At 39.4% G+C, this 16,541-nt stretch overlaps 2 protein-coding genes across 2 annotated transcripts in view; both read right to left on the bottom strand.

Moving 5' to 3' along the window:
• LOC129698055 (uncharacterized protein K02A2.6-like) overlaps positions 1 to 16,541 on the bottom strand; it is a 198,828-nt gene that overhangs the window by 63,717 nt on the left and 118,570 nt on the right. The gene's annotated exons all lie outside the window — the stretch shown is intronic.
• Positions 1 to 16,541, bottom strand: part of flt3 (fms related receptor tyrosine kinase 3) — a 61,697-nt gene that overhangs the window by 43,484 nt on the left and 1,672 nt on the right. Inside the window, exons 2-5 of the mRNA XM_055636896.1 lie at positions 8,377 to 8,489; positions 4,807 to 4,897; positions 4,506 to 4,656; positions 3,031 to 3,146 (exon numbers count right to left, since the gene is read on the bottom strand). Coding sequence (XP_055492871.1) covers positions 3,031 to 3,146; positions 4,506 to 4,656; positions 4,807 to 4,897; positions 8,377 to 8,489 — 471 coding nt within the window. The remainder of the gene's footprint in view (positions 1 to 3,030; positions 3,147 to 4,505; positions 4,657 to 4,806; positions 4,898 to 8,376; positions 8,490 to 16,541) is intronic.

Below are 16,541 nucleotides of genomic sequence, written 5' to 3'. Positions count from 1 at the left end.
GGAACAGGCCCAAGACGTTGGCACGGTGCAATGTCTCACCTCTAACAGCAGCAGAAGCAGGCAAACGATCACTGAGTTCGGCCTGGGGCTCACACTCCAGATCCGCCCCCACTCCTACTCTCAGAGCGGGGTGAAGACGATTGGAGATAGACACAAATTGCTGGAGTAGCCCAGCGGGACCGGCAGCATCTCTGGAGAGGAGCAATGGGTGACGTTTCGGGTCGAGACCCTTCTTCAGACTGAAGAAGAGTCTCGACCCGAAACATCATCCATTCCTTCTCTCCAGAGATGCTGCCGGTCCCGCTGAGTTACTCCTGCATTTTGTGTCTATCTTCAAATGACGTCACGCGCTCCAGGTGGCTGTGCGGAGGCATGATGACGCACACAACCGCACGGCGTCAGTCACTACCGGCCTGTTGCATAAATGACGGCCAAGTGGGACAGGCCCTTAAGTTACTGCCTTGGGTAGAGGAACCAAGGGATATGCCAGTATCCATATACATAACAATGCAGTGCCTCTCATTTCCATACTTCTTGGACAAAGCAGGGAAATAATTTTAATACTACTTTAAGTAATACACCAATAAAGATTGGACATGCAACATCTCTGTTCTCTGGAAAAGAGAATGCTGAATGATTACCTATAAGAGAATGCTGAATGATTACCTAATTAAAAGTCTTTAAGATTATGAAAGTACACATTCAGAAGGCAACGGATAATCATGAAAGCCCTGCGGGATTTGGTGCTACAAGATGTTGAAGAACCTCACATTCATGGTTAAGATGTGTGAAAACATCTTCCTGCCAAACATGCCATTGTCCACATTCACTCTTCAATTCACCATTCTAGTTTTCAATCAGGAATCATACCCAAATTCACATGCTTCACATCACAATCACTAACTTAATACTCAAAGTGAATCCTTCCACCTGCACACACTTCTATCTGTTTAACCTTTACTACCACATCACCCAAATTGTACAATGTTCACTGGCATACTTCTGTCTTTTTTGCAAGACAAAGTATTAAATAACTGAATTCATCACGAACAAAGAGAAAAGGGAGAAGGATGTACACATGCCCACATACAGTTATGGAGAAGACTGTACTGACCAGAACTGGGAAGTCCATTACCGGAACCATGTCCACTGTTAGCCTGAAACATTAATGATGATGGTATCACCTATTCTTAATCCTCTTACTCACATCCCACTTCTCGATCAACCTGAAACTTTTTTTATTTGCACGCTGCAGAGGGTGTGCGCAAGGACCTTTCAATTTTCCTTCCTCCTTCTTCACTCCCCTCTCCCATGTCACTATCTCATTTCAGTGTTATTTTTGTGTCATATTAACAAGAATTGAAACTTATCTAGGAAGAGAAGATCAGGAATATAGTGAAAGTGAAGACAGTAATGAGGCAGATCTGCACCATATTAGTACAGCTAAGGAGCCCGAGCCAACTGGACGGAAGGTATTGGTTTATTATTGTCACATGTACCGAAATACAATGAAAAACTATGTGCGTGCTGTCCAGTCAGAACATACTATCCATGAGTACAATCAAGCCATTATACAAGTAAAAATATGTGGTATGAGGGCTCTTGGTGGATGGCAGCGGAGAAACAGAAAGAAGACGTTAACAAAAAAACCTGTAACCAATTAATAATCCTTCTGAGAAATTGCTGAGAATTTCTACCTTCTGTTAATTGTGTATGCTGATGCATTGATTTAAGATGGTACATGACCTGTAGATCTGTTGTCATGTAACATCATGATTATCCAGTCATACCTGTCACCAGAAGCCACCTGTATGTCTGAGCTAGTGCCTTTATCAATATGGCATCCACCATGACTCACATCGCAAGTGTAGAGGTGCAGTCCTTTCGTTATACCCAAAGAAGATCAATTTTAATTCTCATCATCTGCGTCTGTTAGCATTAATAGCAAAATTATATAGGAGCAGGGAGGTTCCACTGCAGTTGTACAGGGTCTTGGTGAGACCACATCTGGAGTATTGCGTACAGTTTTGGTCTCCTAATCTGAGGAAAGACATTCTTGCCATAGAGGGAGTACAGAGAAGGTTCACCAGACTGATTCCTGGGATGTCAGGACTGGATAGACTCGGCTTGTACTCGCTAGAATTTAGAAGATTGAGGGGGGATCTTATAGAAACTTACAAAATGCTTAAGGGGTTGGACAGGCTAAATGCAGGAAGATTGTTCCCGATGTTGGGGAAGTCCAGAACAAGGGGTAACAGTTTAAGGATAAGGGGAAATCTTTTAGGACCGAGATGAGAAAAAAACTTTTTTCACACAGAGAGTGGTGAATCTGTGGAATTCTCTGCCACAGAAGGTAGTTGAGGCCAGTTCATTGGCTATATTTAAGAGGGAGTTAGATGTGGCCCTTGTGGCTAAAGGGATCAGGGGGTATGGAGAGAAAGTAGGTACAGGATACCGAGTTGGATGATCAGCCATGATCATATTGAATGGCGGTACAGGCTTGAAGGGCCGAATGGCCTGCTCCTGCACCTATTTTCTATGTTTCTACGTTTCTATGTCTTGAACAATCAGATCAAACCTCAATTCATGTTTCACCCAAAGGCAAAACATCCAGTAATGAGGCACACTTTCAGTATTGAACAGAAATGCCAGCTTAGGTGCAGTACTCAAACCCAGGAATGGGTATTTCAGTCATAACTTCTTCCCACTAATATTTTAGTTTATTTGTGATGTTTCCCTTCTCTAAAAGTCCAGGTATAGATGTTTAAGGATGGTACTAGTCTCCTCAGTTATATCTTGAGTACTGAACAAAAATGTCATCTTAGATTTCATGCTCAAATCCTCAAGTAGAATTTCAAACCACCACTTTCTTATCACAGATATGTTAATATGTATTTCCTTCTCAATATTACCCAAAATGTAGGAAAATAAATTGGAGAAGTTGAATAGTATTGATCCGGGACTGTGGATGAACAATAGCCATTAGTTCTTCACACACTTGGAATTATATTTAATTATTTCATTACTCACCTTTAACAAGAACTAGAAAGTTGACTGTACTATTTGAGTTTCCGCTTTCAAATGTGAGAGTATATATTCCTGCATGCCTTTCCCTGACTCGGGAAATATTGAAATTCATAACTTGACTGTAAAGAAAAGTAAAAATTAGATCAAGTTATTAACAGTTAATTAATCGCTTTACCTATTTGGCAATGTAATTATTTCAACTTTTCTTTGTTGCTGCATTATTATTTTTGGATGTACTTCCCTCTTCTCTTTGGACAGAAGATGAAATCAGAAACTTAGTGAGATCTCGTTGAAAAGCTACAAATGTAAAAACTGGCCCTAGGATAGTATGAATAATAGTGTTAATATGCGGGGTTCCTTGGTTGGCGCGGATCCGGTGGGCTGAAGAGCCTGTTTACGCGCTGTATCTCTAAACTAAACTAAAATAGAACCTGAATATGACATGTAGGTTGGAATACATGAAAGATTGTTGTTCGGCCAACAGCAAAAAATCACACAAATTAAATGCCTTGATTTCAGAGATTTTTTATGTGCTATTACATTTTCTCGTCAAATTCGATTTCATTTTGATCATAACGTTTACTTAGTTCCTATCATGCATTTGACATTTTTCAATAAATAAATGCAGCAAAAATTTAAATTGAATTAACAATAAAGAACCCTGCCCTCCGCAGATTACGGGGATCGCTGAGAATATACCCAGTAGATATGACTGTGGTTCTGTAGCATGCAAGTCTGCTGATCCCTCGCAGATATATTATTTATCTTGCTGCACCATGCTGCCAACATGTCACCTTTTGAATGTTCCCCAGTTCACCCCAACTCTTGTCCTATGGTTAGATGGACCAGCCAACATTGAGGGTTTCTAAGCACAATTCTGATGGTCAAGATTGTGTAATTTGACCCTTTTCCAATAACCATTCTGGAATCTGGATGGAGGGAAGATCAGGTGTGGGAGCAGTGGGATCTGTGCATAAAGGCTTGCAAAAAAAATAATTTGTATACTGTGAGAGCTATGAGGATTGGGAAGTGTGATTATGATGTCTTCCCGACAGTAGTGTGGCCCTTAACATACACTCACATAGCCCTCCATCACATCAAATGCATGGGGACCTCCAAATCAATTTTCCATAGTGTACCAGGCACACGTGAGAAATGGCCGTTGTACTTTAAATGAATTGTAAAACAGATTAATATGCACTCGGATAGTTAGGTTTTTATTAGCTAATGACCTTAAAGACAATGGAACCATGACAGCTTTGTGGAGTCAGGCCATAGATCAACCCCAATCTCTTTAAATGGGAAGAACAGACTTCAAGGAATGAATGACTTATTCCTATTATTATAAATCATGTTATTTGTAGAACCAATATTTTGGGCTTCTAACTTTTGCTCAGTTCAAATTTTTAAATGAAGAATACCATATAACAACGTTTACTGAATGAGAAAATATATTGTTAAGAAATTAAAGAAAATACCTGTGCAACGTGCAACTGCTCACATTACATTGAATTCTGTTGCTCTTAAAACTCCAATGACAAGATATATTTCCAGAAATATTCACGATTACTTTCAGAGTTATAGTGTCCAAAACATTAACTTCCACTTTGAAGATATTAATCTGAAATTCTAAATTATATTGCACGTTAAGGTGATTTGTTCAAAGCAAATTTTATAAGACATAATTTAGTTAAAATCTGATACAAGAAAAGTGTTACTGTTATACTATAAAGATTATGTTTTAAAATAAATTTAAATCACAAATATCTGAACTCATACCACTGGCATTATACATAGAAAATATTCTTCTTGTTGAATTGTTGCCATCCAAACAGAGTTGACTTTGGGTTTGATTTTCATCAACCAATATCTGCAAAAAATTAAGTTGAATGTTTCATATATACTTTTAGACAATAGAGAATAGACAATAGGCAATAGGTGCAGGAGTAGGCCATTCGGCCCTTCGAGCCAGCACCGCCATTTAATGTGATGATGGCTGATCGTCGCCAATCAGTACCCCGTTCCTGCCTTCTCCCCATATCCCCTGGCTCCGCCATTTTTAAGAGCCCTATCTAGCTCTCTCTTGAAAGCATCCAGAGAACCTGCCTCCATCGACTTCTGAGGCAGAGAATTCCACAGACTCACAACTCTCTGTGAGAATAAGTGTTTCCTCGTCTCCGTACTAAATGGCTTACTCCTTATTCTTAAACTGTGGCCCCTGATTCTGGACTCCCCCAACATCGGGAACAAGTTTCCTGCCTCTAGCGTGTCCAAACCCTTAACAATCTTATCTGTTTCGATGAGATTCCCTCTCATCCTTCTAAACTCCAGTGTACAAGCCCAGCCGCTTCATTCTCTCAGCATATGACAATCCCGCCATTCCGGGAATTAACCTTGTAAACCTACGCTGCACTTCCTCAATAGCAAGAATGTCCTTCCTCAAATTAGGGGACCAAAGCTGCACACAATACTCCAGGTGTGGTCTCACTAGGGCTCTGTACAACTGCAGAAGGACCTCTTTGCTCCTATACTCAACTCCTCTTGTTATAAATGCCAACGCCATTCGCTTTCTTCACTCATTCATTCATATTATTACTTTTCATTCATATTATCATTTCCTAGTGTTACTTGACTGAATATGAAATGCTAAAGACAGCTGAAAATATGCTCAGTAATACTTAATCTTCAACACATAGAATGGGCTTACAAGTAGGCTATGCAAAAAAAAGCGAAATAAGGATTTAGTTTCAAAATAGGGGGGGGGGGGGGGGGGGGGGGGGGGGGGGGGGGGGGGTTTAATTAATGCGGCGTTATATTTTCTTCTGGAAAAATAACTGGAGCACAGCTGCTTGAGCTGCTGCCTCAGCGTCAGAGAGCTGGGTTCAATCCTGACTTTGGGTGCTGTCCTTGTGGTGTTTGCACGTTCTTCCTGTAACCACGTGGGTTTCCTCGGGGTGCTCTGGTTTCCTTCCACATGCCAAAGATGTGGAGGTTTATAGATTAATTGCCCCCTGTAAATTAACCCCTGGTGTGTATGGAATGAATGCAAAAGCGGGATAACATAGAAATAGTGTGAAGGGGTGATCGATAGTTAGTATGTATTTGGCGGGCTGAATAGCTAGTTTTCTACTGTATCTTTCAATCAATTCAATCATTCAATAGGCTGAATTGCCCTCTTCCCCCAGTAAATCTTGTGATTTAGACTACATGACTTCCATTTAATGAACATATAACTATTTAATTAAATTCCTACCATAAGGAATTTTTACTATTCTTCATGCAATTATAAGGACATATGAAAACATTGAGTTGGAAACACCCATCTAGTCTTTTAGAATTTCCCAAACTCAAGGTGTCTGGAGCATCACAAGAAGACATAGCCCCTTCCCCCTGCAGCCGTAATCTCCTGCAAGAGCCAAAAATAATCCCTAAAAGAAGACAGAATGGGAGCACAGCGGCGCAGCTGGTAGAGCTGCTTCCTCACAATGCCAGAGATCCAGGTTCGATCCTGACTTAGGGTGTTGTCTGTGTGGAGTTTGCACACTCATTTTTTAAGTTTAGTTTAGAGATACAGTAAGGAAACAGGCCCTTCGGCCCACCAAGTCCATGCCAGCCAGCGATCGCCACACATTAACACCATCCTACACACACTGGGGACAATTTACACATACACCAAGCCAATTAACCTACATACTGTACGTCTTTGAAGTGTGGGAGGAAACCCACACGGTCACGGGAAGAACGTACAAACTCTGTACAGACAGCACCCGTAGTGGAGATCGAACCTGGGTCTCCGGCGCTGTAAGGCAGCAACTCTACCGATGCGCCACCATGCCGCCCACACTGTGAACGCATGGGTTTCCTCCGGGTATGCCAGTTTCCTTCCACATGCCAAATATGTGCGAGTTTGTATATTAATTGGCCTCTAATGTGTAGCGAGTGAATAAGAAAGTGGGATAACATAGAACTTATGTTAACGGGTGATCGGTGATTGGTGTGGACCCAGTGGGCCGAAGGGCCTGATTCCATGCTGTATCTCTAAACTAATCCAAACAACCATATGTCTCCAACCACTAACCAGACTGATCCATAACTGTTAACTCCAATCTTTCTCTTCCACAATGGACCCATTCATGTTCCAGGATTTTATCGGATAGTTTCAATAGCCACCTGATGATTGATAGTGTTATTTCTGCCATTATCATACTAACTTTATCAGTTGTGGAAGGGTTGGGAGTCTTGAGGTATAGTCAGAGTCATACAGCAGGATAACAGACCCTTTGGCCCAACTTGACCTGGACCTTTACGCCAGTCACACCTGCCCACATTTGGCCCTTTTCCCTCTACACCTTTTCAACGCATCAAAGTGAAATTCAAGATCAAGACCAAAGAATGATTTATTTTGCACTTATGATTACTTAAACTCTCTCAGCTTCTTTAAATAGGGTGCTCCATTGAAAAGTAAAAATATATTATTTTTTGCAGGGAGTGTCCTATATATATATATATATATAATCCCAGAAAGGAAAAGATGCCCTCTCTCCCCAATCCATCCCCTCCCCACAGTTGTCCTTTGCTTGGGTCTCATCAGGTGCCCTGGACCTCTCAGGGTCGGGATTATAAGGGATAATGACTACAGTTTATAATGTCTCCACAATTCCTAGTCTGATATTTTGACAAGAGCTACATTCCTGCTGAGGACATCATTCCTGCCGAGGTCATTGCAGAAATGTGCAGATAAGGCAAGGACACGAAGGCATTTGTTTCAAAAATAATTTGCAAGATCTATTGAGGTCTGAACCTCTACACTAGTTTGGAAAATTAAGAGGTTGCTTATAGCATCCTTTCAAAATATCAATAGTCAGCTGCATGTTTTGTCAAGTAACTTGATAACTTACTTTGTAAATGAATCTTCAATGTAGGACATCAATCTGAATTGTGCTTGGTTTTATCACTAGATGGAGGAAACTGTTAGCACTGGCCTGGACAATAACGAAGATGGTACTTTTGGCCTCCAAAGGCCTGACGTTTGAGAATAAAAACGTCACCAATAGTTTATCCTGAATGATGGCCACTGAACACCATTATAAATTCCTTGCAGTGAATATTAGTTGACCATATGATTTGAAATTAACTGTGTCACTATGACTCCATGATGCTTGGTGCTCCAATAAGTGACTTACATTTTAATCGAGGATTACTTCAGAATTATGGCTATTTTCAAGAAGCTAAACAAGGCTGTAGTTATCTAGGGAATGATTCACTTCAGAAATGAAACAAAAACCGCATTAAAAGTAGAAGAAAATAAATTAAATTGCAACAAGAACAATAATATAAATTGTTTAATACCGGAGATGATTCTAGAGGATCCATTTTGGGAAGATAGATCAACATGTATTCAGTTTGAGATCTTTGTTCCTTCACCGTTTGTTCAGAAACCACAAGGAGGGCAGCATCAATGACTGTGGAATGTAAAATTGTTCTTAAGTACTTTCCCAGTGAAAATTTCCCTTAATTTCTTCAGTACGAAAATTCCAACTATTAATTTAAGTTCAATTTTGGGATTTCCTTCTCCATTGGTCATCCAAGCACCATGAAAGGTAAGGTGGTAATCATAACCCCTACTGGTTTAAAATTTCCAAACAATAAAAAGTGAATCATAGGGGAAATATTCCTGCCCCTCATCACCACCTACTAGAATTCTCCACATTATCACTTTCTCTGAACCTGGAAGACTGTATACACAAACTAAGTGAATTATAGTCGATTTGATGCTGGAAGTTGTAACTGCGATATGTCTAGAAATTTCCAGCTGAGTAAGTTGGGTGAGCAAAGCCAGTGAATGCCTTCATCACATAAATCCACGTATTCCCAACAGCAAGTATGAAGAAGGGTTGGGTGTTGATTGGCAGTTAAGAGTAATTAGTTCATTCATGGATAATATATACAATAACAATAAAGGATTAGGATCCCAGATTATTTATTTGATTCATGTCTCTGGTACTGATTGATCCAGACATACTAACCAGCATGTGCCAAATTTGTACTCGGGATCTTGGTACAAATAGGTTTCCACACTGAGAAATCCAATATGATGCTGACATCAGTAATTACCTAGTCCAAAATAGACAATAGACAATAGACAATAGGTTCAGGAGTAGGCCATTCGGCCCTTCGAGCCAGAATCAATGTGATCGTGGCTGATCATCCCCAATCAGTACCCCGTTCCTGCCTTCCCCCCATATCCCCCGACTCCGCTAATTTTAAGAGCCTTATCTAGCTCTTGAAAGCATCCAGAGAACCTGCCTCCACCGCCGTCTGAGGCAGAGAATTCCACAGACTCATCACTCTCTGTGAGAAAAAGTGTTTCCTCGTCTCTGTTCTAAATGGCCTATTATTGGATGTTAGATGATTTTGTGTGGGTTTGGAAGATTTACTATAGGATGGCGAGCACCACTGAAAGTAATTACAAAACTTGATTTGGGTCAACAGCAAGTAGGTTTTATACTTGGTTAGTATGTCAGTGGTACTGACATCAGAGATTCTGATCTGCAAAGCAATTTATGGCAGAAACTGTCTATGTACTTGTGACCTATACGAGATCTGCAGGAGGGATTTAGTTAGTTCTACCACACAATTTCAAGCTTGGTAAACAATAGGAGATATACTCAATATTTTTTGGGGGCTTGCAGGATGTTGAGATTTGTCACTTGATATCAAAGACCGCAATGAAATAAAAAGGATAATTAATGATAATTAAGGATAATTAATGAGATTAATGACCAACAACATCACTTACAGATCCACAGTATAACCCAAAGGGAGCAGCTCCACATATTTCTCTCGGTTGTCCTTCATCTAACACATTACAACAATAATATATTCTATTTAAGTTAAGATACCTTACAGGCACATAATCAGTAAAAAAATAACTATAAACAAATGACAAGATTAAGCCAAGCATAAAAATTGTGTCAACATTATTTCTGAACTTGAGAATTGGGTCCTAAAACATGTCAACCTCTCTAGTTCATTACCATGCTTTTCAACACAGCATAATCTGCACCTCTTTGTTCCAGCTTTCAGAGATCTTCCCTAAGCCAAATCAAGTTTATTGTCACATGCACAACTGCAGTGAGGTACAGGTGAAATAAAAAACTTACTTGCAGCAGTATCAGACACATAAAACCAGACAAGATAAAAAATTGTACATCATTTACATATAATTTTTTCAAGACAGTGGAACAATAAAGAATGTGCAAAAAAAAAATCAAGATATCAGTGTTAAAAAAATCATAATTGGAAAACATGTTCATGATAATGCAAAAAAGGTCAAGGTTGTTCGCTTACTGAGATTAGGTTAGGGTCCTCGATTCAGGAACTTGAGAGTTGTAGGAAAATAGTTGTTCCTGAACCTGGTGGCGAGGGACATAAGTCTTCTGTGCTTCCTGCCCAAATGTAGCAGTCAGAAGAGGGCATGGTGGGATGTTTGATGATAAGATGCTATCTACTTGAGGCATGCCTCATGTTGATGGATTTAATGGTGGGTAAGGTTATGCCCATGATGCCCCCAAATCATTTTTGTGCAGTGGTGTCAAATTTATTTGATAGTGTTAACCGGTCTATGTCAAAATTAAAGTTGACTAATATGTTGAATGAAGGTGGTCAGTTCTCAATGATCGAAAGAAAAGAAACATCTGGAGCTTCTTGTATGCAGCTAAGTTAAGATATCTTGAGATATTTTACCACATTAAAGGCTTTAAATTATAACAAGTCGGGGTTATTAGTTTATAATGTCATTACACCACTACTCTATTGCACATCCTCACAATGAGTAAGTACGTAGATCATTGGACCACAATAAGGAATTAGACTTACAGGAAGACAAATTGCATACTAAAAAAGAAATGCAGAAAAATGGCTGTTTGATCACTTGCGCATGATGTGTAATATAAAAGCAGCTACACGTTGATGATTTTGTACATCAAGAATGTATGCTAACAATGAAAGATAGGAAGTTGTTACCTATGTTGCTACATAAAAATTTCCAATCCAACATTTACTTTTTTTATGATTAAATAGCTCCTGCACCTTCTGGAGCTTTCTGGAAAAGAGGCGAATCTTGTATACGGGAAGGATCCAATTCTTATCCCAAGAGGTGAATTGTTTAAATACATAGCCACATGGACGGAATGATATAAGCATTTATATTTACAGAAAGAGATTAAATTGCTTAACTACTATATTACTATAATATAATGCTATAATTACTATAATAACTCAAATCTAAGTAGTTTTGACAAATAGTTAAGGGGCCTTAAAGGGTGCACTGATCATCCTGTAGACTATTAGATGTACTCAATTTCTAACCTAAAGACCATCAACTCTGGAGGTCTACAATGTCTGCTTTGGGAGACATTTCATATCCTAGCCCCAGATAAACTATGTCTGCATAATAATCCCACCTTTCAGTCATCACACTGTTTTGACTTTAATGTATTTAACACTATTAAAAAGACAAGGTCTAAAGTCTGAAGAAGGGTACTGTAAAGGTGGTTAGTCTGACATACCGGGACCAAATGGGAGGAAACAAGGGGAGGATATCATAGTTATTCTGATATGATGGTGCGTGTTAATGGTGATGAGGTAGCTACATTATAGGTTGCATGCATAAACCATCTACAGGTACCAACCCAAAATATCACCCAATCCATGTCTTCCAGAGATGCTGCCTGAATGAAAGTCAATGTATGTAAGACTGCAGGTACAGCAGGCAGTGAAGAAAGCGAATGGCATGTTGGCCTTCATAACACGAGGAGTTAGTATAGGAGCAACGAGGTTCTTCTGCAGTTGTATGGGGCCCTAGTGCACACCTGGAGTATTGTATGCAGTTTTGGTCCCCTAATTTGAGGAAGGACATTCTTGCTATTGAGGGAGTACAGCGTAGGTTTACAAGATTAATTCTCGGGATGGCGGGACTGTCATATGCTGAGAGAATGGAGCGGCTGGGCTTGTATACGCTGGAATTTAGAAGGATGAGAGGGGATCTTATTGAAACATATAAGATTATTAAGGGTTTGAACAGAGGCAGGAAACATGTTCTCGATGTTGGGGGAGTCCAGAACCAGGATCCACAGTTTAAGAATAAGGGGTAAGCCATTTAGAACGGAGATGAGGTAACACTTTTTCACACAGTTGTGAGTCTGTAGAATTCTCTGCCTCAGAGGGCAATTCTCTGGATACTTTCGAGAGAGCTAGATAGGGCTCTTAAAGATAGCGGAGTCAGGGGATATGGGGAGAAGGCAGGAACAGGGTACCGTTTGGGGATGATCAGCCATGGTCACATTGAATGGCGGTGCTGGCTCGAAGGGCCGAATCGCCTACTCCTGCACCTTTTGTCTATTGCCTGACCCACTGACATACTGCAGCACTTTGTTTTATTTTTGTAAACCAACATCTGCAGACCCTGTCCCCAAATTTCACCTTCGTATCATTTGCTTTGGGTAACATTGTTGGAGATTTTTGGTGTTCAAAGTCAAACTAGCATGATGCTTGTGTAGCATCTGCTACGCCCAACCAAATAGTTAAATAAGTAATTTCACATGCACACACATTTTGGTATTTGAAATATCAGTTGGTAATTTCTATGCTGATATTAAAACATTGTAAATTGATTCAAGAAAAGACTGTACTCGGCCTTGAGCCATCTCAGCCATTAAACATATTAGCCAATCTCCATTATCATGGTTTCCATCTCAACCTTGAGCACACTCAGAGTGAGATTCTGTAGCTATCTAAGAAAAAATAATTCCCAAGATTTGCAACTGTCTTTTGGGAGAAATTTCTCTTGACTTCAGTTCTAGTTGTCTGTTTCCATACCATACAAACGTGCACTCCAATTCTCCACACTCCAGCCTCTCTCAGTATAAATCCTTCAGTCTTTCAATGGGATCATCCTTCCTTCTTTTAATGAATGTAAACCCATTACAGCTCCTCAGAGACAATCTTCTTATGCCAGGAATAAATCTAGTAAATTTATGTTGCACTTTGTCCAATGCATGTATATTCTTACAGAGATAAGGAGACCAAAATTGCTGGTAACATTCATTTCAGATTCCCAGTATCTGCAGGGTTTTGTTTTCCGTTGGCTGTGTCAGACCAACTTTCTGTGAATCAGGTTCAAGGACATCCAAGTATCTCTGAATCCAACTGCAAAATAGTCACGGTCCATTTAAAATATTCTTTGTTTTTACCAAATATTTTACCCAAGTAAATAATTTCAGATTTCGACATATTATTATTTCTCTGTGAACACTCACATAGCATCCCAAATATCATTTTACAATTTGTGTCTTTCCCAAATGCCTTTTGAACACAATAAGATTTAAATATTCAACATACTCCAGTTTCCCTTTATCTACCTTATTGTATCATCAAAAAGCTCTGATATATTTGTGAAGCAGTTTTCCTTTCATAAAACCACACCAAATTTTGACTAATTATGTTGTTTTATCAACCTGCTGGCAATTCCTTAATATAATTGATCAACATTTTTTCCTACTGATATCAAGCCAAGAGGCTTTTTCTTTCCTCTCCTTTCTTGAAAACAATATTTACCAATCTGATGGGATGGTAACAGAATTTAGGGAATTTTCATAAATCACAACCAACCATCATTTCCATATCTCTTTCAAAATTCTTCAATAATAAGCATCTGCACCAATTTATCTGATCTTTGATACACTCCTTTGAAGCCAAGTATAATTTAAAATATATAGACACAAAAAGCTTGCGTAACTCAGGATGATAGGCAGCATCTTTGAAGAGAAGGAATGGGTGACGTTTCTGGACGCTTCAGACGGTTCTGAACGAGGGTCTCCACCCGAAACATCACCCATTCCTTCTCTCTAGTGAATGTTGCCTGTCTCGCCGAGTTACACCAGCTTTTTGTGTCTTTCTTCGTTTTAAACCAGCATTTGCAGTTCCTTCCAACACATACAATTTAAAATATGCTGATTGGTTAAAAGGTCTATAACTTTCCCAAAAGGACACAAAGTGCTGGAGTAACTCAGTAGAGCAGAAAATATATCTACAGAACATGGAAGGGCGACATTTCGGGTCCAGACTCTTCTTCAGACTGATCAATTTAACCTACTTTTTTTTGGACGTGGGTGCAATGTGCTATTTCAACACAATGGAAGATTAAAAACAAAAATCCATAACCTCCTTCAATATTCTGGAATACACATATCTCTTAAACGAACAATCCTTTTGCCATCAGCGACTCTCCCATCAGATATAAGGAATCAGCAAAGAAATGTTCCAATGGTGGAGCAGGAACGAGAAAAGGGTTTCAGACAGATATAATTACCGGCAACAGCCTAGGTTGATTCAAGAAAGAGAGCGTGCGATCAGAAATGAGAAGAAAACAATCGGGAATAAGAGTAAATGGAAGGTGTAGAGGGAAAAACGTAACGTAACTTCAGCCCAATCATTAGACTAATTGAAGGCTCCAGAGGTCACTTTAACCAGCTTGGGGTTTGGACCACCGACGGCGATCTTCCAGAACACCTCGATTTTGCAAAATACCCTTATTTTACATTTGTGAAAGATCCGGGACTCATGTGCTGTGACTTTATCAGAGCTGGGTACCTCCCGGGACTGCAGTTGTTGCGCGAAACGCGTGCATGTCCGCTTGGATTTTATACTTCCAAATGTTCGGTTCGGTATAAAACGCGCACACAGGAACAAAGACTTCCAGACACACGTGGGAAATATTATTCGACTCATCTTAGCATTTAAAATATTATTCTACAGCTCTTTAAAAAAAAAGTACGAAGTTAATCTATTTTCTAACATGCATCAAAATGTTTTTCTCTTTATACGGTTTGCTTTTCATTGATCCTATTGATAATTGATTTACAGTAACTTGTTCAAGATTAGCTGTTTGAAGTTTTGCTGTATGACAGCTCACTCGCTATGAAGTTATGATTCATTGCTGCTCTATAACTATGAAACATAGAATTGTATATAGAAACATAGAACTGTATTACTTCAAAAAGTAACAGGTATCCTACGTAAATGGTGTTCAGATTGGGTTAGGTTCCCATGAATCCGATATTCTCGGGTTCCAGTATCGGTAACTCAGGACACGTTGGACAGATCTCGCATAAAAATGTAAGATGATGGCTTTTAGTACTATCTCGTCATAATATATTAAAGGGATGCTTAGGGACAATTGTTTTTATCAAGAGTATTTTATTGTCATGTGTCCCAGATAGAACAATGACATTCTTACTTGCTGCAGCACAACAGAATATTTAATCATAATAAATAAACAATAACTTAGAAAAAAACCCCAAACAATAACAGTGCAATAATAATAATAATAATAATAACAATAATAATAATAATAATAATAATAATAATAATAATAATAATAATAATAATAATAATACAGGATTAGTCATACAATAATCAAATTCGTTATTTGAATTATGGTTTCCCTTCCGTTACAGATGTTTGCATTCATACTCTAGTACAGAAAATGAAATCGACTATTTCTCTAGAGGGCAAGTACTGCGATTTGTCTTCAACAGCAAAAGGTGGGGTTTGCGTATTTTTGTTTCACTGTTTTTGTTGCTTTTCGGATCACTACACAGACAGGGGGCAGTTTAAGGACCGGGACGGGCTGGTGAAATATTACTTGTACTTTCGAGTGTATTTATGTCTTCTTTCCGATTCTCTCCAACGTGTCCGATTGCAAGCAAAACACCCAAGCGGTATACCGCTGTCTCTGTGCTATTCGGCACAGGAGAGATGCCGAGCAGAATTTACACCTCTGTCGAAGCTACAACTCGGGAATTCTGGGGAAGTCAATTCTGGAGTGCTGGATATTACAGGGTAACATCGATATACGTATAAGCTTCAGTTTACAAACCAACAAAAGATTGCACGGTTAATTTGTTCCGGAAATATTCTCTTAAAACTAAATACAATAGATAAAATGTAGATAGACGTTTAAATACCAAACTAAACTTCCCCGATGTTGGGGAAGTACAGAAATAAGGAGTCACAGTTTAAGGATAAGGGGAAAATCTTTTAGGACCGAGATGAGAAAAACTTTTTTCACACAGAGAGTGGTGAATCTGAGGAATTCTCTGCCACAGAAGGTAGTTGAGGCCAGTTCATTGGCTATATTTAAGAGGGAGTTAGATGTGGCCCTTGTGGCTAAAGGGATCAGGGGGTATGGAGAGAAGGCAGGTACAGGATACCGAGTTGGATGATCAGCTATGATCATATTGAATGGCGGTGCAGGCTCGAAGGGCCGAATAGCCTACTCCTGCACCTATTTTCTATGTTTCTATGTTTTAAACGAAATACAACTGATGAGTTCGGGCTAAATCAATTCCGCGTAAATTATGGCTACTTGGCGCCCGTAAAGCCATCTCCAAAGACTGCAGGCATGGGCGTAAAATGCTCATCCAAATGAAAATGTCCTGTAACAATATGGC

The sequence above is a fragment of the Leucoraja erinacea genome, chromosome 6, assembly GCF_028641065.1.
Source record: "Leucoraja erinacea ecotype New England chromosome 6, Leri_hhj_1, whole genome shotgun sequence".
In the NCBI taxonomy this organism is placed as follows: domain Eukaryota; kingdom Metazoa; phylum Chordata; class Chondrichthyes; order Rajiformes; family Rajidae; genus Leucoraja; species Leucoraja erinaceus.
The sequence above is the reverse complement of the archived record's forward strand: the minus strand, read 5'-3'. Positions and strand labels throughout refer to the sequence as shown.